This window comes from Epinephelus lanceolatus, chromosome 13 (assembly GCF_041903045.1).
Source record: "Epinephelus lanceolatus isolate andai-2023 chromosome 13, ASM4190304v1, whole genome shotgun sequence".
Lineage (NCBI taxonomy): Eukaryota > Metazoa > Chordata > Actinopteri > Perciformes > Serranidae > Epinephelus > Epinephelus lanceolatus.
In genome coordinates, this window is record NC_135746.1 from 24,485,633 (window position 1) to 24,506,499 (window position 20,867).

Consider the following 20,867-nt stretch of genomic DNA (forward strand, 5'->3'; position numbering starts at 1 on the left):
GGTTTGTGCTGGCTGGAACTGTGTTGCTCTGGCAGCTGACCAGGTGGATGTCTCCAGAGCTGCTGCCTGCTCTTGTCCAGGTGAGGCGGTCTGTAGCAGCAGGGAGTGAGATGAAGGATATGCTGTGATACAAGGCTCTAGCTAACGTTAGCTTCATAAAGGTGAATTTGAAGCGACTAGCAACTGTATCTGCAGAGTTCTCCAGCATTAAATTAGGCTTTCACTAAAGGTACATGCAGGTGCATCTGCTTGAGTAGAACAGCCTGTAGTAATGCCCTCTTTCTGAAATGACCAGTGATTGATCAAAGTCTCCAAAGGCTAGATTTACTAAAGCCTGAGAGCAGAGCCAAAGGAAGGTGCAGAAGTCTGTTTTTCTCACAGTTCCCTTACAATATGCTCAAAATGTATTATGGGATCTTGGCCCAATGAAGCCAAATTAAACTGTCTAGCCCAGCTTTGAGGTAAAATATATAAAGATGGTCAGATTTTAAGCATCAGCTAATTTTTAAATTAAAAGAATGGCGTATCTTGATACTTACATAGTGTTGTTAGCAGTTTATATGTATTCTGTTTAGTGCCATCTAATTTGCTGATTTGGTTTTTCCATTGACTGGACTCCCTTCACTTCACTTTCGATCAATTCAGGGGGAGGAATATCACAGTTTTGGTCTAAGCTATCAAGAAATACAGCATGTGCAATTGAACGTTCTGTCAATTTTCTATGTATTTTAAGTAGGGTGACCTAAACACAGTCTTGGAATGTCCATCATTATTTTTTTATTGATCTTTTCTTCCCTCCTCATCACATGTTCAAAGCATTTCATCATTATTTTCTTCACTCATAATTTTTTTCCACAGGTAACTGGATCTTAGAGCGTTCAATAGACGGTGTAACCTTTGACCCGTGGCAGTACTACGCCATCACAGAAACAGAGTGCCTGACAAGGTTCAACATCAACCCACGGACTGGACCTCCATCCTACACCAGAGATGATGAAGTTATCTGCACATCTTTTTATTCAAAGATTCACCCTCTGGAGAACGGAGAGGTAACACTTGTAGCATTGTAGAGTTGAGTTTGTCTTAGTTTTGGGTGGATTTGAAGGGTTCTAGTGGGTTAGATTGACTCAGGCTGAGATTAAATGGTTGAGTCAAGTTTGATGGGGGGGGGGGATTTTGATTGGGTGAGCAGGGTACAGTGAGTTGGGTTGTGCTTGGTCAGCTTAAATTGCACTGGGTTCGAAAGGGTTTGGTGAATGCAGGATGAGGGGTGCGGATGGTTGAATTGAGTTTGGTTGTGTGTAGCTGTGTTCTGATTGTGACAGAATTGCTGGGTTGACTTGGGTTACTAAAAATTTCACCTGCAAAGTGGGGCTGTATGCTCAAAGCATCTGTTCAGGAGGTGATTCATCAGATTAAATGAGTTAGTCTTTCCAGTACTGTCAGCAGGAAGTCATTTTTTTTTTTGTTACTGCGGTTATATAAATGTAATTTATGGTGCTGTTAGATTGCTGCTGCACCGCCTCTTTAATACAGGTGTGTGCCTCCCCTTTGTGTGTGGCAAGCGGGAGAGCAAGCAGTTTCTTGACCACAGTGAAAATGTTGTTTCTGAAAGGCTAAACGCCAGCAAATATGGATTGAAGCAGAATGTTTCATTAGATAGAAACATGTTTTAAAGTTTGGAAATGATTACATCTATCTTTTTTTTCCTATGAATTTTGACTTTTGGACTTAAAAACGCTGGAGTTATTGAAAGGGTTTGGTTCACACTAGTCGGCAACAGTACTACAGCCACCACTGGAATCTATAGGATTGCCATCTTCTCGTTTTGTTGCTTTGTTTACTAGCTAATGTTTTATATATTGGTTGATGAATATTTCTGTAGATAGCTTGTGTATTTTGAGCTCATTTTCCCCACCAAAGTTGAGAGATGGACACTGTGTGGCTTAATTTTTTCAGATAACGATAAGCCATTAAATTACAGTTCGGCAATTTTGAAGAAAACTAATTACAACTACCAATCAGTCATACATCTCAGGACCTTAAACATTGTGCTGTCACAAGTTATATTGTCAAAATTAGAACAATTAAAGCTTAAATCGCTGGGGAGCTACATTAGCATAAATGACAGTCTAAGGTTACAGTAGTGCTGTCATTTACACGCGCAGTCTTAACAAAGCACAGTTATTTGTAGACAGACTAACTACACCACCAATAACATGTAAGACTACATATGGGATCATTTACCTACCTGAAAGAATAGACGAATAGTGACCAGTGAGTTGGCTGCAGTGACGTTAAATGTCTTTGATTATAAATAACTAACCAACAGTCAAACTGTTACATTTTAATATGATATTTAAAACTACTCAGAAGGGCTAATGCTAGCCAGCTAGTTACCTTCTGACCTGGTTATAATTGCAGTCTGGTCAGTAATAACAGGTTGGACCTAACCCTGATGAGTTATATAGCTGTTGGACAGAGCCATGATCTGTTTCAGCATCACGTGATGTGCGTTTTTTTAATTTTATGGAAGGATTTTTCCGTCAAAGGTGAACTAACAGAGATATGATGGGTCATAGTGTCATTCGTCATGCCCGCCCCATTAACTTTGTTAGAAGTGGCACCAAAGTCTGGCTCCAATGCAAAATACAAACTCTGTCATTGACGTCATGTCCTTTCCCCCTTTTCTAGAACGCTCTTTATTCAAAGATTCACCCTCTGGAGAATGGAGAGGTAACACTTGTAGCATTGTAGAGTTGAGTTTGTCTTAGTTTTGGGTGGATTTGAAGGGTTCTAGTGGGTTAGATTGACTCAGGCTGAGATTAAATGGTTGAATCAAGTTTGATGGGGGGGGATTTTGATTGGGTGAGCAGGGTACAGTGAGTTGGGTTGTACTTGGTCAGCTTAAATTGCACTGGGTTCGAAAGGCTTTGGTGAATGCAGGACGAGAGGTGCGGACGGTTGAATTGAGTTTGGTTGTGTGTAGCTGTGTTCTGATTGTGATAGAATTGCTGGGTCGACTTGGGTTACTAAAAATTTCACCTGCAAAGTGGGGCTGTACGCTCAAAGCATCTGTTCAGGAGGTGATTCATCAGATTAAATGAGTTAGTCTTTCCAGCACTGTCAGCAGGAAGTCATTTTTTTTTTGTTACTGCGGTTATATAAATGTAATTTATGGTGCTGTTAGATTGCTGCTGCACCGCCTCTTTAATACAGGTGTGTGCCTCCCCTTTGTGTGTGGCAAGCGGGAGAGCAAGCAGTTTCTTGACCACAGTGAAAATGTTGTTTCTGAAAGGCTAAACGCCAGCAAATATGGATTGAAGCAGAATGTTTCATTAGATAGAAACATGTTTTAAAGTTTGGAAATGATTACATCTATCTTTTTTTTTCCTATGAATTTTGACTTTTGGACTTAAAAACGCTGGAATTATTGAAAGGTTTTGGTTCACACTAGTCGGCAACAGTACTACAGCCACCACTGGAATCTAATTCTAAAAATAGTGTAATTTAAGTGTAGCTGGATGCAGAGAAGGTAAGGTAAAAGGCAGTTTTCTTTGTCTTTAGTAACAGATAAGCAGTTAGGGAGACAGACAAATTCATAAAGAAAAAAAAAAAAAAAAAAAACATGGGCAGGAAACCATTGTAAACAGGGAGTAAGCGATTCCGTGAGAGATTGAAGTAACTCAATAACTGAAAATCATGGATGCAAATTATCTGAATCAAAGCTTCCTTTAGTCAACATTACTATATACAGTGTACTGTGTTTTGCATGAATGATTATAACTGTGACACAATGCGTTACGCTCATCTTTATATAGCTACAGTCTATGGTTACGCTGTGGACACCTGATGTGAAGAAGACACCTGAACATCACACATCCATTCTCGAAACAGAAGACGTGATTTGATAGCAGGGAATGCAAAATGATGGAAGAGAGTGCAAAAATCAAGGGGTGTCCAAAGCTGAAATAAAATAAAACTTTGTACAGTGCGTCTGTTGTCAAAACTAAACTAGCTTACCACAATAACGCAACGAAAATACTTTTGCATCTCAACTTCCTGCCCGAAGAGCAGACCCAGCACAAGGTAACATTAATGTTTGCGTTAACAATAGCCTCTCTCTGAAGCCAGCACCTGGAGCTCCCTGCTTTTTGGCAGGCAAACTGGACGAGGCTAAACCTGGGGACCCCTGTTGGCGGATGAGCGAGGAGCTCAGGGCAGCGCAGAAGGAAGCCAGACACCATTCATATACATAAACTGCGGGGACAGAAAGCTGCTTGACAAACATTTCCAAATTGATTGCAGACTTTTACTTACTGTGTTTATTTTCTTGAGCAAAACTAAGCTAACGTAAAGAAGTACTTAACCGCTGGAAAGATGGCCTTTTAATAAAACTAGGCTGTCTTTGCAGTAGAAAGTAGCAAGCACTTTTGAAATTGGTGCTACAGAACAAGAGAAAACAGAGATACAGTACGCTCTTGCTCAAGAGGGAGAAAACCAGCAACTACTAGAATGCACTGCGTCGCTCCAGACCAATAAACGCCCCCTGCTAGTGGGTGAGATAATGCGAACACGTCCATTTGAAACTATGGCAGCTGGCTGGCAAGAAACAATCTCGATCTCGTACAGTAAGGCGAAACATGTTTTGGAGAAATAGCCATTCAGTAAAGTATCTTGGTTTATATTTGACCAGTGCTGCTTAGTTTAACTGTTTGATCTCAGTTTTTTGGGCCACCGTTTTCACCGTGCAGGAAACAGTATGGCACCCACTTCCTGTTCAGAAACTCTCGCTATTACAGCTAAACAGTGCACTAAAATATGTTTCTAAAAACAATGTAGAAATAGGCAACATAATCTTGATAAATAATCAATCAGCACTGGCTCATTTTACCACTTGATTGGATTTCGTTCCGAGTTTGAGAGAGATGGGAGGGTCTGTCTCTTGATCTGCTACTATACTCTTTGTGTTCATGGTGGCAGCCTGGGTGGTGGGCAATAAGAAAATGTGGAAGTACAGCCTGTAGTTCGAGCAACAGTGTGAGAGCCAGTGAAACTTTGCTGGATGACATAAATCAGAGTTATCAGGATATCTAGGCACTGGTACGTTGGGAAGTTCACCACAGTTCATTCACACATACTCATACACTCAAAGTACCCTTATAAGGACATGACCACAGAAAATAATATGCTGCAGTCAAATTATGAAAAGCCGAGCTTCATGCATGTTATTATTATTATTATTATGACAGTCACAGACACAAAAACATGCACACCCACCCGCCTACAGTACTCCCCACACAGTGATCCATAAAACATCCCAAAAATCAAAATATCAGGTGGTGTAAGCAGCAGTTGCCTAATTATTGTTGCAGTAAGAATGTAAGCAGTAAAAATGTTACCAATCAGTTGTTCATTTAAGTGACCTGTCTTATTTTCTCTTTTGTATATTTACTATTGGTAGAATACTTGATTCCTAAAATTTTCAATAGCTGTAGCCCTGGATTAAGTGTGCAGGCAGGTGATGGTCAGAGTCAGGGAATATCTGGAGGTGCTGAGAGCGACAGGTCTGGAGGGGAATCTCAGGAGCAGAGTTGTTGCTACAGTAGTGAACATGTGTAATAACCATAACCTGTGAAAATGAATTCAGAGCTCAACTTGCAGCACCAGGTCAAACTGTATGAAATCATGACAAAAAATCATAAAATATAGAAAAGAAAGGAAAAACTTTACATGTTGGGTTTAAAACTAGATAGAAGCTTGTTTCCCAAAAAGTGGCTCTATTTCTGTTCAAATATGCAGAACTATTAATATAATTTTAATCACTGATAGCAAGCACACACTGACACACACGTGTTCGCACCACTGTTTACTGTTATGTCGCTTTGATCAGCTGTGTGTGTGATTGCACCCAGTAAGAACAGAGGGGCAAGCCTGCTATTACTGTCATTAATGAAGAGAAAGAGAAACATACACACACTCACACACAAACACACTTGCAGCGAAAACAAATTAATCGCACATCTACATCTCCCACACAGGCCATTAATTGTCGATGCCTGTCTGAATATGTATACGCGTTTACATGGGTGCCGGTGTGCGTGCTTGCACATGCTTGCATAGATGTGTGTTCGGTGTGTCTCCTTGTGTGTTGTGTGTCTGTGTCCTGCGGGGGAGCGCTCGAGGGGGTGCGAGCTGGGAGATGTCAAGAGCTGCAAGTAACGACGGAGGTGTCTGAATGTGTGCATGAACTGTGCGTGTTTGTGTGCGTGTGTGTGTGTGTGTGTGTGTGTGTGTGTGGTTGACAGCTCCCCAGCCGTCTGATCACAGTGAAACCATAATGAGTCGTAGGCGATGTGTCACAGCATCGCACACACATTCACAATGTCACCCCACCACTCATCACACACGCACACATACACAACCGTCTCCTTCGTTACTTCCAAGTGTGCAGCTTGCACCCATCAAGTGTTCCCCTTGACACACACACACACACACGCACACACACGCACACATGGACAGCCCACTCTGTAAGACTTTTTCACAGATCCCAAATGTTGCTTTTGGCCACATTTGTGAGACAGACAGATGGACAGACATGCAGGCAGACAGGACCTCACACTCCTTGTTATGTGGCTGTGTGTTGATTATCGGTGATGCAGAATATAAATTCGTATTTATTTTTCTCTACACCGATTTAGTGGTAAAGCAGGGAAGTTACAATACAAAATGTCAGTTTCAAAATGAAAGTGTCTTCCAGTAACAGCAACATGTTACTGTATAAGGTGTCCTGATGCAGAGAAGCAACACACTCTGCGGACAGAGGCCTCATTTTGTATTACAGTAATCTTGGACTGGGCCTCATCAGTTATTTTCGTTTGTCAGGACACCATGATGTATGGTGGCTTTAAGAGGTCAACGCACTGCAAATTAAGAAAACACGTGCTTATAGACAACACAAGCAAATTTAGAAACATCAGCAACATTTAGAGAAAACGCTGCAAGAAGCTCACAACAAAGCGGCAAGCTCTGGCTCTGAAAATGACGCCATCGTGCAAGTGCCAAAAACTGCAGTTCCTTGAATAGCCACTTGAGGCTGGCCCACACTCACAGCAAAAATGGTACAAAAATGGTTTTGGTCTCCATTGCTAATTTCCACATTCATGGCAACTGTACGGGGGGGGGGGGGCTCGAGGTGTTCCCAGGCCAGACGAGATATGTAATCCCTCCAGCATGTTCTGGGTCTGCCCCGGGGCCTCCTACAAGTGGGACGTGCCCAGAACACTTCCAGAAGGCATCCTGGTCAGATGCCCGAACCATCTCAGCCGGCTCCTTTTGACACAAAGGAGCAGCGGCTCTACTCCGAGCTCCCTCCAGATGTCCGAACTCCTTACCCTGTCTTTAAGGCTGAGCCCAGCCACCCCACAGAGGAAGCTCATTTCAGCCACTTGTTTCCGCGAACTCATTCTTTTGGTCACTACCTAGAGCTCATAACCATAGGTGAGGGTTGGGGCTCAACTGTTTAAAGTTACACGTTAAAAAGGGCATGGCCACTTTGACACAGTGTGCTACAGTCTATGAATCAGATCCACCGCTTGCTCCTCCACGCAGCCACCCTTTTGTCCAAATTTGGTCACCTCTGGCTCTTAAAATCCAAGATTGCAACAGCCAAATGCCGAATTTGAGGATCCACAAGCCAATACGTGATGTCACTGTACAGTCTATGCTCACAACACTGTTCCCACTGTTCCCACTAAAAAGTGATGCACATGGCTGGGAGACACAGCGGATGCTGCTGCATTGTTGTCATTATCCATTTTAGAAAATAACCTAGTTTTTTGGTCTTTTTAATCTTTAATTTTAATCTTGTTGCAGATGTCTGCTGCTAACCTAGCTTTAGCCTTTTGCTTGTCATTATTTTCTTAAAATCATGCAATCACAATGACTGATAACCAACTTTAGTAACTTCATAAACCACAAGCCGTGGCAACAACAAGCCTGTCGTAGCTGTGTGCATCAGTTTTTAGTCTCCCCTGAAAACAGTTTCCGTTGTGTTGTGAGCTTCTTGCAGCACTTTTTCGAAATGCTGCGCACATGTCGACAAGTCAGTGTTTTTGGGTGCTGTGAAGTTTTTGTTCTCTAAATGCTGCGCATGTGTTGTGTCTATTTGGATGTATTTTTATAATTTGTGGTCCGTTGAGCTCTCAGGGCCCTGGCATTGATGTCCATTATCAAACTTTTTAAGGTTGTGTGGTTTTATTTATGTTAAACAAGATTAGGATCTGTTAAAAGAGTTCAGACCCACTGAGTTAATGTATGTCTCTTTCTTTGTCTCACCTGCTCAATCAGCAAAGTGAAAATAGGATCACATTGAATCTGAAGATGGGGTGCACTGCTTTGCTACAGTTTCCAGGCTGAACATTATGTGTCCTCAAAACGGTGTGAAACGATGTGCAACCTGGTTGTATAATACATCCATGTGCTGTACCTTGTCTGCAGTGATGTATATAAACCCTGCTGTATTTAAAAGTGGCAGTGCTCTTGTGTTACACAACAAGGTGGCAATTGTGGCAGGTGTCTGCAGTTAGTCCAAACAGTGATTGATTGAGCGCTGACACATTGTATAGGAAAGGGGGAAATTACTTTTTTTATGAAAATTGGTCCACTAATGGGTTGTGTGTGTGCCTATAAAAAAGAAAATCTCTTTCATTTTTTATTTCAACGAAACACCACATTTTTTGCACACTGCCTGTACTAGTACTGCTTCTTTTCAAGATTCCCTTAAAAGTTTCCATTTCCAGCCACCTTACTGCTCTTTACCAGGGTTCCTGCAGATCCTTGGAAAGTCTTGAAAGGCATTGAATTCTTTAATCTTATAATAAGGCCTTAATTGGTATCAAAATGTCTTAAATCAATCTTTTAAAGGTCTTAAAAATGCAAAGACATTGGAAGTAGGATTTTATTAATCATTTTTTCCTAACGTTGCATTGTAAAATCTCAAAATAACTGGAAAGATCTTTATTTCTTAAATAATTGACCAAATGCCTCTCGCATTAACGTCACACAGATCAGGACAGTTGAACCAACAACACTTAAATTTTGATCTCAGCCGCGATGCCCAGAGCAGTTGATCCACTGTCTGCTAGCTAGCTGTTACTATAGCTTGGATGACACTGGGAAGTGCAAATTCAAGGACAACTGTCTATTTAACCAAGATTTTATGGCTTTGAGGCTCCATGTTTTTATGCAAAAGGTTTGTCAAACTTGCCACGACAGAAAGCAAAGCAAAATATTTGCAAGTTTTGTTCTACCCTTTTGTCCGCCACTCGATGAAGAAGTCATTTTTTATGCAACAATAAACGTGGGCAAAAGTTTGCCTCCTCCCAACATAATTGATGTTGGTCATTTTTTTGTCCTCTGTAATGGGCAGTATAAAATTGGTCTTAAATTTTATTCTGAGTGGCATTAAAACATCTTAAAATGTCATAAAGCTGTAGGGACCCTGTTCAAGTGGTTGGTGGCACCACTGTATTACGTCCTTTAGAATAACATCTGAAATCTGTATGCTTAATTTTTCTCTTGGCACCACAGTACAACACACACATTATTCTCTTTCCTCACCCATTATGGAAGCTGTACTTCTTTAATTAAAGGTGTTACATTAAACATCCTTTTAAATTTCACTTATATTATTATCTAATTAAATGTGACTTAGTGACTGAAAACAACTAACACCACAGTTCAAGAGATTTGGAGCCTCCATTTCAAAGTCTTGACTTTTTAGCTTATGCAAGTCTTTTTGAAATTTAAGATAGTAAACAACACTTCCTGTTACAACAAACTTGTTGCTACTCCTCCTCCTCCTCCTTCCGATCTGTTTATGTTTTTTGTCTGTTTGGCTTCACTGAAGACGCTTCTCACTCCCTCCGCCATCTGCCACTGCGAGCAACTAAAAGCACCTTTAATGCCTCAGCACAGTCTCTCACGTTAACTCTGCTGCGCCGTGTCACCACTTACCTGTCTGTCTGTGTATAGATCCACACATCTCTGATCAATGGCCGGCCCAGTGCGGATGACCCCTCCCCGACGCTGCTGAACTTCACCTCCGCCCGCTACATCAGGCTGGTGTTCCAGCGAATCAGAACGCTGAACGCCGACCTCATGACTCTGACACTCCGTGACCCGAAAGATATTGATCCTATTGTGACGAGACGGGTGAGGCTCAGCACACTCTTATGTTCGCTTCTGTTCTTTTGGAAATTAGAGATATCTGCCAGGAACACATAGGTAAAGAGTGACTAAATTATGTTATATTTATTTTATTCAGAGGTAATATATGCTTCATAATGTTGATTCTGTTTTAACAGCTAAAACATGGAAATAGCAGAAACTTTATTGTAACCATGGGATTAGTTTAATGTGAATAACTTTTATGAAAACTTGTGTCATTTATCTTGACTAGTGTATATTGTTTATATTATATTGAGACATTTTTTTGTAAGTTGCATTTTTATTTGATTAATTTTTCACTTATCATTTAATAACTAATTTAATTACATGATGATGATGATGATGATGATGACAGAAAGGGTTGAACAGATTTTACTTGAGCAAGCATGTAGGAAATGTGTGTGGAACGGGGCATCAGTAGTCTTTGACCTCACTTCAGACTCCCAGGTTCTTTTGTTTGTTGAAAATGAAACTAAATCAGCTGAAATCAAGGCACCAACATCTGCGAGTGAGATGTTGTAATTATGACTGTTTGATGTGTGAGTCAAGAAGCAGAGCTCCAAAAAGGTGGGGAAGTCGGCAATTGTGAAGATTGTGGGCAGCTGTAGTTCTGAAGGGGTCGAACCTGAGTTCCACATGTTTGAGGTCTTGTTTAGACTCTCAAATCCATTTTTTGGGATATCCAGGTTGATTTTAGAAAGTCTGGACAGTAGTGTTGCACGGTATATCGGTACTAAAATAGTACCGCAGTACTAGAGTATTCCAAACGGTACTACACTGCATTTGGAAAATACCGGTACTTTGAAACTGATTCAATTCATTAATTTAGTTAATTTATTTTACTCATTTATGCACACAAAGGCCTTTCTTGTTCCTATTGGAGCACAGATTGCACAAGTGGTGTGTATGACAACACCTGTATCAACATTCACAGCTGGCACATGTGAAAAAAGACAAGAGAAAGTCTGCCTCGCAAAGGGAGACAACACGAGACAACACAAACTTGGTGGGACATTTGAGCAACCAAACCATGATGTCCGTACCGAGGTACATACCGAACCATGATTTTTTTGGTATCGTTACACCCCTACCATTTATTGTTCTAAAGGTTTGTATCCAAAAAGACTTTTCTTTAGGAAAAGTACCAAAGAGTATCGAAAAGTATCGAAATTCATATTGGTATTGGTACCGAAACAAAGATTTTGGTATCGTGACAAGACTACTGGACAGTAAAAAACAAAACAAAAACAAAAACACATAACATGCTAATTGGATCCAAATCACATTTGGAGGTGGTATGAAATGCGCTCTCTACAGTTGCGTCTCAGTCCAGAAGGTCTGGTCACTCAAATCGTATTTCAAACTGTCTTTGAATGCGACACACAACAACCTCAAATCCAGAGTAATGAAAGCGCTGAGCAGAATCTATGCTGCTACTAGCAGAGCGCTATGAAAGACAGCGTGGCGGGTGCGACGAAAGACTTATGCACTGACTTGAAAGGGCTATTTTTTGGAGGGCGAAATGATAGACCTCTTTTTGTCACTCTTCCGCATTGGAAGGCTGCATCACCAGTTTCACTACGTAGTTACTGACCCTAGCGTCATTACCACAGGAACCAATGCAAATTGGCTGGTGATGTCTTGACACACAAATCAGATTTGTTCACTTGCAAATAACTAAATAAAGATATGATTTGTGAAACAAATCTGATTCGCCTGCAGACTGAATAGGGCTGGGTGTTAGTACTCAATACCTTTGAAAGTGTCGACCGAAATAACCCAGTACCAAGCAGTATTAAGACGTCTCCACTCAAACACATCCTGCATTTGATCCTTTTTGCACGGGGGGTCTGATCCCAGACCGTTCAGACTCCCCACCTGATCAGCAAACTTTCTGTTGCTGCTGTCTGTGGAACAGTTCTCATCCCAGTGAACAGTCCTCCCGATGAGTGTGAGCTGATGCAGCAGCAGTGATAATGTACAACATAGACATAGAAACGGCTTGACTCTGTCACTAAACCCATTCATAACCGTTAGCATTTCCACAGCTAATGTTACAGTTAGCGCTGTCATTGTGTGAATGCAGCCAGGCGAACTCTTCCAACTCTCCTCGGAGCTCACACTCATGCAGCAGCATCTACCACCCATACAGTCTGTGTTGTGGTGAAGTCGAACATGGTTTGTTTGACGGAGTTGGCAGTCAGCGTGCCAAGATGTCTCCAAAACAATGGCTAAACTACACGCCACTCCATTCACATTATGGGTATCAAATAAAGGACTCTATTGGTACCGTATCACTTCAAGGGTAATGGTATTGTAGTTTTCTAAATGATACCCAGCCTCTGTCTGAATGTAGCCAAAGTGTCCTTGGAAACTGAACCCCAAATTGCTCCTGATGCTCATCACCAGGCCAACACCTTGCATCCTTGCATTGTGGCTCACTGCCATCTGTGTGTGTGAGTTGGTGAATAAACGGCAAATTGTAGAACAATTTGGTTAAAAGTGCTACATAAATGCAGCCATTTATCATTTACTGGTACTGCTGTTCAACACATCCCCAGGTGTGAAGTTTGGCACACCATCATGACATCATGACATCATCTGTTAGGTCAGGATGTCCTTTTTAAAGTGTCACCACTGAGATAAAAGAGAGCAGTCTAGTTCTAATTCTGCCTGTTTAACTGCTAATGTGCTCATTAACACTGTTGTATTATCACATATTCTCACTTCCTGTCTGTTATTTTTCAGTACTATTATTCCATTAAGGACATCTCAGTCGGAGGGATGTGTATCTGTTACGGCCATGCCAAAGCTTGTCCACTCAACCAAGTTACAAAGGTAAATACTTAACTCTCTGTTTCTCCCAGTCCACTTAACAAAACCACCGAGGTATTGGAGCGCCAATGTACTGTTGAGCAGGAGCAAAGAGCACCCTTGGGCACCTGCATTGTATCTACCGCCTCGTATCAAACTGTGTGTGTGTGTGTGTGTGTGTGTGTGTGTGTGAGAGAGAGAAAGTGTTAGAGTGTGGTGAGCGAGAGAGAAAGATCAGGTGTCTGGTATCAAACACTCCACTGTTTGAAGTGTCACGAGAGACGACGCTTCACTGTGTCACCTGTGTCCCCTGCAGACAGGCACACAAACACACCCCAACACACACACACACACACACACACACACACACACACACACACAGTCTTGTGTCCTTTACGTGTCCTGAGGCTGAACCACGAAGACTAGCTCAGATGTGACACTGGTGTCTGGTCCCTTGGTGATGATGTCATTGACAATAAGTGATGTCACTGTTGTGTAAAGAGCTCCAGTTTCTTCTTTTCTCTTCTCTCTTCTTCTCTTCTGTAAAGGACATATTACAGAGGTGTTCGAAATTGACCGAAGAAAGCAAACCAATGATGTATTTGTTCTAATAAAAATCTGTATTTTCCCAAATAATTAAAGTAAATTAAGGTCCAGTGTGTAAGACTTAAGGTGATTCAGTGGCATCTAGCGGTGATTGCAGATTGCAACCAGCCATACTTATCCTGGTTAGAGTTCCTTTAGTATTCATTTGTACAGGAGGTTCATACCATGGGCTGAATTATCCACAGAGGTCACTTCCTCTCGAAAATAACCGGATCAGATGATTAAAACTGGTAAAAACACTGAGTAAAGCAGTTTCATGTTACAAAACAGGTTTTTGTCTAAGCTGTTTGGCTCATCAGAGGCAGGCCTCTAGCACAGCACCTGCTAATGTGCACTTACCGTCTTTCTCTGATAACTTAAGATGCAGACTTTTAGGAAGTTTTTACTGGGAGGCAAATTATCCGCAGAGGTCTCTTCTTGTCCAAAGCAAACAAACCCTGTAATTTAAACCAATGAAAACACAGAATAAAGCAGTTTCATGTGAAAAACAAAACAGTGTTTCTTAAGCCCTGCTTGTTGCGGAGGGGCTGCTAACAATGGTGGCTGACCTGAAAACACGAAAATGTAAATGGTTCTCCCTTGAGCTAGTGTTATATTTGTCCGTTTAGGGTTACTGTAGAAATGTGGACTGCCTTTGTAGACATAAACAGCTCATTCCAAGGTAGCAAAAACACAACAATTCTTATTTTCAAGTGATTATACACTAAAGAAAATGTACTTATTATATTTAACTTCTGCTAATACATCCCCTAAATCCTGCACACTGGACCTTTAAATTGCATATTTTTTAGTACAGTAAGAAATTTCAAACTCGCTTGTCATGCATCTCGTTGAACATTGCTTCAATTTAATTTTGTGTCATTCTTATGTCCCTTTTGAATGCTATTGACTTAACATGTTTGCTGTTATTGTGTGATCACAGAAAAACATGAATTCACGACAATTTTCTAGTCAATCTCCAGCAATTCAAGTCTCAACAACTTTAGATTCATGCCATAGAGACATGCTAAAATTAGCAGCTGCGTGGAAAGTGGTTAAAATGAAAAAAAACCCAAAAACTTCTAAATAGAACTGTTTGCAAACACGTGTGTTTAAAGGAATACTCCGATGATTTGGGAGTTATGCCCTTTCTCTGTCATTTTCATATTGAGACAACATGATTGATATTTTTTGTGTCTGTACGTCCAGTGGCTGGGTCTCAGCAGTTAGCATTGCGCTTATAGGGGGTCAGTACCCTACCCTAAGTGAACAAATATACGTTACAGAAACCCTGAAGCTGGAATTTCTGCATGTGCATTTAAAACAAGCATGTTTAAACATTAATTCAAAAAACGAGTCCTTTTTAGTCGTTTTAGAAGAAGTTTGATACACAGAACTATAGTGTGTTTACGTCCTGCGTGGAGGGATACACCAGTGAGCAACAGCTGCAGCTGGCTCTGGGACAGGTATGCTAGGTCACTTGGTAAAAGCAAACTAAGCATCCAACACCTGGAGTTCCTCATCTGTATACTCTGGCTCAAACAGCTATGGCTCTGCAGGTACTATAGTCCGGAGAGATATCGCTAGGCTAAATAAACAACTGAGTTTTGTTTACAGGCTACGTCTGTGCCTGTGCCTGCTCACCGGTGTATCCCTCCGTGGATCACAGCGCAGGACGTACTGACCCCCTATAAGCGCAATGCTAAACGCTGAGACCCAGCCACTGGACGTACAGACACAAAAAAGATATTGATCATGTTGTCTCAATATGAAAATGATAGAGAAAGGGCATAACTCCCAAATCGTTAGAGTATTCTTTTAAGGGTTCAGATAAAAGTCATCAGTGGGTGGATATAGTATTCGGTCCAGCTGAATAAAAATAGTGTATTTTTAAACGTGTTTCTGCTTGGGTACTACATAATTAGTCATATATAATCTATCAGGCCCTAAATGTGAATTTTGAAGAGATTTTCTCAAGCCCTCTGTTCCCAAAAGACATTAAGCTCCACTACTTTGATACAAGTTCATCCATCCATGCAGTTAAGTCCTGGGCAGGCGTTCAGAAAGCAGAAAAGGTGGAGACCTGCGAGATGATTTGTTGATGATCGTCTACAGAACATTTGTTCAGATGCATGCTCAGTACAAAGGCAGCCCGAAGCCAGAGCTGTAGCGCTGTGTCTCAGATAAAAGGGGCAAACTCACTTGTGCCAACAAATCCAAACTTGGCTCTCGCTACGCTATTGTACCGCTTTCCTCTCAGTTAAATCTGGCACCCTCTTCACATCAACCAATTTACAGAAAGTCCTAAATTGAATTACTGAACCTCGAAGTTGGCAAATTTCCTGCTACATTCTGCTTTGACTGTGTTTAGTTTTGAATTTATTTCTCTCCTGGGAGCGTAATGGTGAACCCATTTGCTACCGGCTGACAATCTGGAAAGTGAACCGAGTTCTTTTATTGCAGTTGGCTCTCCTGTGAATACATTGTTGTTTGATAGGCTTTCAATAGGTCATGCATGTTGGTAATTACCTGTTTGCAGACCTCCATTTTCACATTCGTGTGAATGATTTGATGCCACATGGTGTGACACAAAGGAAACAATTTACACACCCTCAACCACAGTAACAACCTTTTAGTTTATGACACTGAAAATGTATTATCACACAGTAAAAAGCCATCTTAGCGTGAAATCTCAATGTAGTTATCACATTAATACCAACCCAAATTTTTGTTTTGTTTTGTATTTTGAACATTTCAAAGTAGCCTTACGCCAGCTGACATAGTTTAAAGGGACCTCCTATGATTTTTTTCTTATTTTCTGTCATATTTATAAAATTACATTGTCAGTTGTTCATATTAAATGTGGCCAAATGTTCAAATAATGAGGTTAATGTATGTAAAAACAATTTGTGAGCAAAAACTTCAGGCTTCAGATTGTTATAAATGCTGTTTCCAACAGATTCAACTTTAGAAACAAGCTGACGTCAGCTCGTGATAGGATTCTTTACATGGTCATCAGCTCCAGGAACACTACTGCAAGTTTCTGCCTGCACTGCAGAAACGTGTCATTTTGGTTGCCTTTGTTGTTAATTTCTCCCCAGTTTCTGATCACATTTTAGCCGGAACATATCCCATTGTTAAGATTTTGGATCTGTGTGCCGCGATGGCTGCTGGGTAGACGCGTTTCAGCTCAGCTCCTACCACCACGCAAACAATTCATTTATTTTTTACTAAAGATCGCAATATATAGACTACCACAACGCTACCATATGTATACGTATGTGTATGTATATGCATGTGTGTATGTGCGCATGTGTATGTGTGTATGTATGCGTGTGGGCCTGTGTGTTTATGTGTATATACATATACATATATATTGTTTGGTTTTTCTTTGTATGCATGTGGCCACTTGTCTGTTAGTGGATTGTGTTGACCTGTAACAGTTGTTAACAATCGGTATATTTTATTTTATTTGGATTAGCCCTGGAAGTAGGTTGTAGACTGACTAATATTAAATCTGCCATGTACTAGCAGCTGGATATCTTTGTTTTTTTTATAAATATTTTTTGAATCAAATTGCAGGTGGGAGGGAGAGCTGTGTAGGGGTGAGTTTTGGGGAGAAAACTTAGAGGCAACAGCAGCTTATGCTTCCACAGTGTAACCCAATGGCAAGCTGGATATTTACTTACAACACAGATCATGATATTTCACTGTATGGAAGTCGTTTTTTAGGTAATTATTTTGATTCATGTGATGATGGAATTTTTATTTCTTTTATTATTTTTTTTTCTTTCTCTTTTTTTTGTCTAACAGCACCTTTCTCATTGGTAAATTCAGGCATAACTTTACTGCAAATTCAGATGGCGAAGCCAAATGTGTTGAAAACGGAATAGGATGAGTGTTACTAAGATCACTACGCTCAACATTAAGGGAATCAACAGTGTAGTTAAAAGACACAAGATATTATCAGAGTTAAAGAAAATCAATACTGGAATAACTATGTTACAAGAGACACATCTCACTGACACTGAACATTTAAAACTTAAGAGGGAATGGGTTGGACAGGTATTTTATTCTTCGTATAATTCTAAGAGCAGGGGAGTACTAATATTAATTAATAAAAAGCTCAATTTTACCATTGATAAAATATTATCAGATACAAATGGAAGATATATTCTAGTAGCAGGTTTCCTTTTTGGGGACTACGTGTTAATAGGGTCTGTTTATGCACCGAATGTGTATGACAGAATATTCTACTCTAGACTTCTGGCTGATGTTTCATCCATAACCACCAATTATACAATCTTGGGGGGAGATTTCAATTGTGGCCTTGATATGGCAATGGATTATAATCCTCCCAAACAATTAGCACCAACAAAAATGTTAAAGGCAACAAGAGAACTGTGTTCTGAATTAGGATTACTGGATGCATGGAGAATAACAAGTCTCAAAGAAAGAGATTTTACATTCTATTCATGTCCACACAACTGCTACTCAAGAATCGATTACTTATTTGTATCAAGAACTATTTTAGATCATACTAACTTATGCAGGATTAATCCATGTGTCTTTTCTGATCACTCCTCAGTTAGCATAGAATTAGACCCTCCATATCATGACCCCTTGTCTAGACATTGGCGTCTAAACCCCATTTTGCTCAGTGACTCTTCCTTTATTAAATATTTTAAAGAACAGTGGGACATTTTTCTATCTGCAAACAGTACTCCAGATGTATCTGCTGATACATCTGATGTATCTATCTATATTATGGGAAACTGCCAAGGCTTTTATGAGGGGGACTATTATTTCATATACTTCTGCTAAGAGGAAAAAAAAAATTAAGACACAGCTTGAATTGGAAGATATAATAAACAAGCTAGAAACTGAATTTAAATCCTCATCTACTAAGAAAAATCGACAGAAACTTGAAACTGCTCGCTCCTCCCTTGACCAGCTTCTTACTGAAAAAGCAGAAAAGGCAATTTTCCAGGCAAAACATAAGTTCTTTGAGCATGGCAACAAACCAGGAAAGCTATTGGCTCGCTTAGTCAAGGGCCGAAAGGAACAAAATATTATACCTTCACTTGTAGACAAAAATGGTGTGAGACACTCTGAAACAAAACATATTATCCAAATCATGAAGGATTTTTATGGAAAGTTATACACATCTGAATGCAAATACAGCTCTACATTGAGTAACAGTTTTTTCGACAAAATAGCATTGCCAACTCTGCCTGAAGATGCAAGGACAACTTTATGCTCACCAATCTGAACAGGAAGTACGGGAGGCTATTGGAAACCTACAAGGGGGGAAAGCACCAGGACCAGATGGGTTCAGTTCAGAATTTTATAAACAGTTTACAGATTATATAGTGGGGCCCTTAACCAATATGTTTTCTGAGTCATTCACTAATGGATGTCTTCCTCCCACCCTCAGTATGGCTCACATATTTCTAATATTGAAAAAGAACAAACCTCCTGAGAGCTGTTCCTCCTATAGACCTATCAGTCTACTGGGAGTAGACTGTAAAATATTGACCAAGATACTTGCCACCAGGCTGGAGAGATTCCTTCCAAACTTGATTAACCATGACCAAACAGGATTTATTACTAATAGGCACTCCCATACAAATATGTGGCGATTATTGAATGTTATCCAGTACTCACAAACCACTAGAACCAATATTCTTGCCATATCGTTAGATGCAGAAAAGGCATTCGACAGGGTTGAATGGGAGTATTTATTTGATGTAATGAAAAGGTTTAAGTTGGGGGATACTTTTATCAATTGGGTGAAAATTCTATATAAAACACCGATGGCCAAGGTACTTGTAAATGGACGTAGCTCAGACCCATTCTATCTCCAGAGAGGGATGCGCCAAGGGTGCCCTTTGTCACCCCTCCTTTTTGCTCTAACTCTTGAGCCATTAGCAGAAATGATTAGGAGGCATAAAGAAGTTAATGGAGTTGAATTGGCGGGAGTGGACCACAGAATTGCGCTTTACGCAGACGACATTCTGCTTTTTGTTAGAAATCCTGAATCCTCAATCCCTATAATCCTCTCTATTATAAATGAATTTTCTAAAATCTCAGGCTACAAAATTAATTTTGAGAAATCCGAAGCTGTCCCTTAGGGAATCTTAACCAGCCTTCTGATTTCCCTTTTAAGTGGTCATCATCTGGATTTAGCTACCTTGGAATTAGAATAACTGCAAATCTCGACCATCTTTACAAACAAAATTTTACAAATATTATTGTAGGAATAAAAATAGATCTAAATCGGATGGATGGATTTACCCTTATCTTGGTTGGGCAGAGCGAGCCTGATAAAGATGAATATACTACCGAGGCTTCTTTATCCAATGCAAATGCTCCCTCTCTATATTAAAAACCGCAATTCAGGACATAGAAAAGTCAATTTCCAGATATTTATGGCAAGGGAGGAAAACCAGAGTGAAAATTAAAACACTGCAACTTCCTATAAACAGAGGGGGGATAGCCCTACCAAGTCTTCTTTATTATAACTGGGCTTGCCATGCCCAAACAATTTATAATTGGATACACAACTTTTTAGAAACCAAAAAATCCCATATTGACTCCTGGTGTTGCCACCCCCACTCCTTATTAAGTTATCTGTCAGGTAATGTCCAGCTCCCATCAGATAGATCAGATCAACAATACTTTTTTTTTTTTAAATCTGGCAACCAATTTTAGAGCATCTGCCATATGAAATCTCAGACTTACTACAGAGGGGTGGATTAACTCTCAGAATGAATTCCAATTGATTTTGTAATTTTAATTTAAGAATGTATCTTTTCATCAACCCCCTTTTCCTTAAAAACTTGTGACCTAACACAGGAATGGAGTAAATTTTTCTTTTGTGCTATGCTTGTCCTGTGATGTATATTGTTGATGCTGCCATTTTGCTATGATTTGTGATTCAGGTGCTCTCATGCTTGTTTGTTTGTTTGTTTGTTTGTTTGTATGTTTGTCTTTCTTTCTGTTGTCCTGTTTTGTTTTTCTGTTTCCTTTTGCATTCTGAAAATTAAAATCAATTGAAAAAAAAAAAAAAAAAAAAGATTTTGGTTTAGAATCTCTTATTGGTGATATTTTTTATGGTAGAAATTGCCACTATAGTTACGCCATTACTGTCATTCCCTGGCTGCAAGTACACTGCTACATGTGCTCTGGTACTAATATCATGTTATCTCGGTTGCTGATGTGAATTTCTTCCTGAT

At 40.2% G+C, this 20,867-nt stretch overlaps 1 protein-coding gene across 1 annotated transcript in view; it reads left to right on the forward strand.

The window, feature by feature from the left end:
- lama2 (laminin, alpha 2) overlaps nucleotides 1-20,867 on the forward strand; it is a 332,854-nt gene that overhangs the window by 92,810 nt on the left and 219,177 nt on the right. The window contains exons 5-7 of the mRNA XM_078173904.1: nucleotides 859-1,049; nucleotides 10,036-10,215; nucleotides 12,979-13,068. Coding sequence (XP_078030030.1) covers nucleotides 859-1,049; nucleotides 10,036-10,215; nucleotides 12,979-13,068 — 461 coding nt within the window. The remainder of the gene's footprint in view (nucleotides 1-858; nucleotides 1,050-10,035; nucleotides 10,216-12,978; nucleotides 13,069-20,867) is intronic.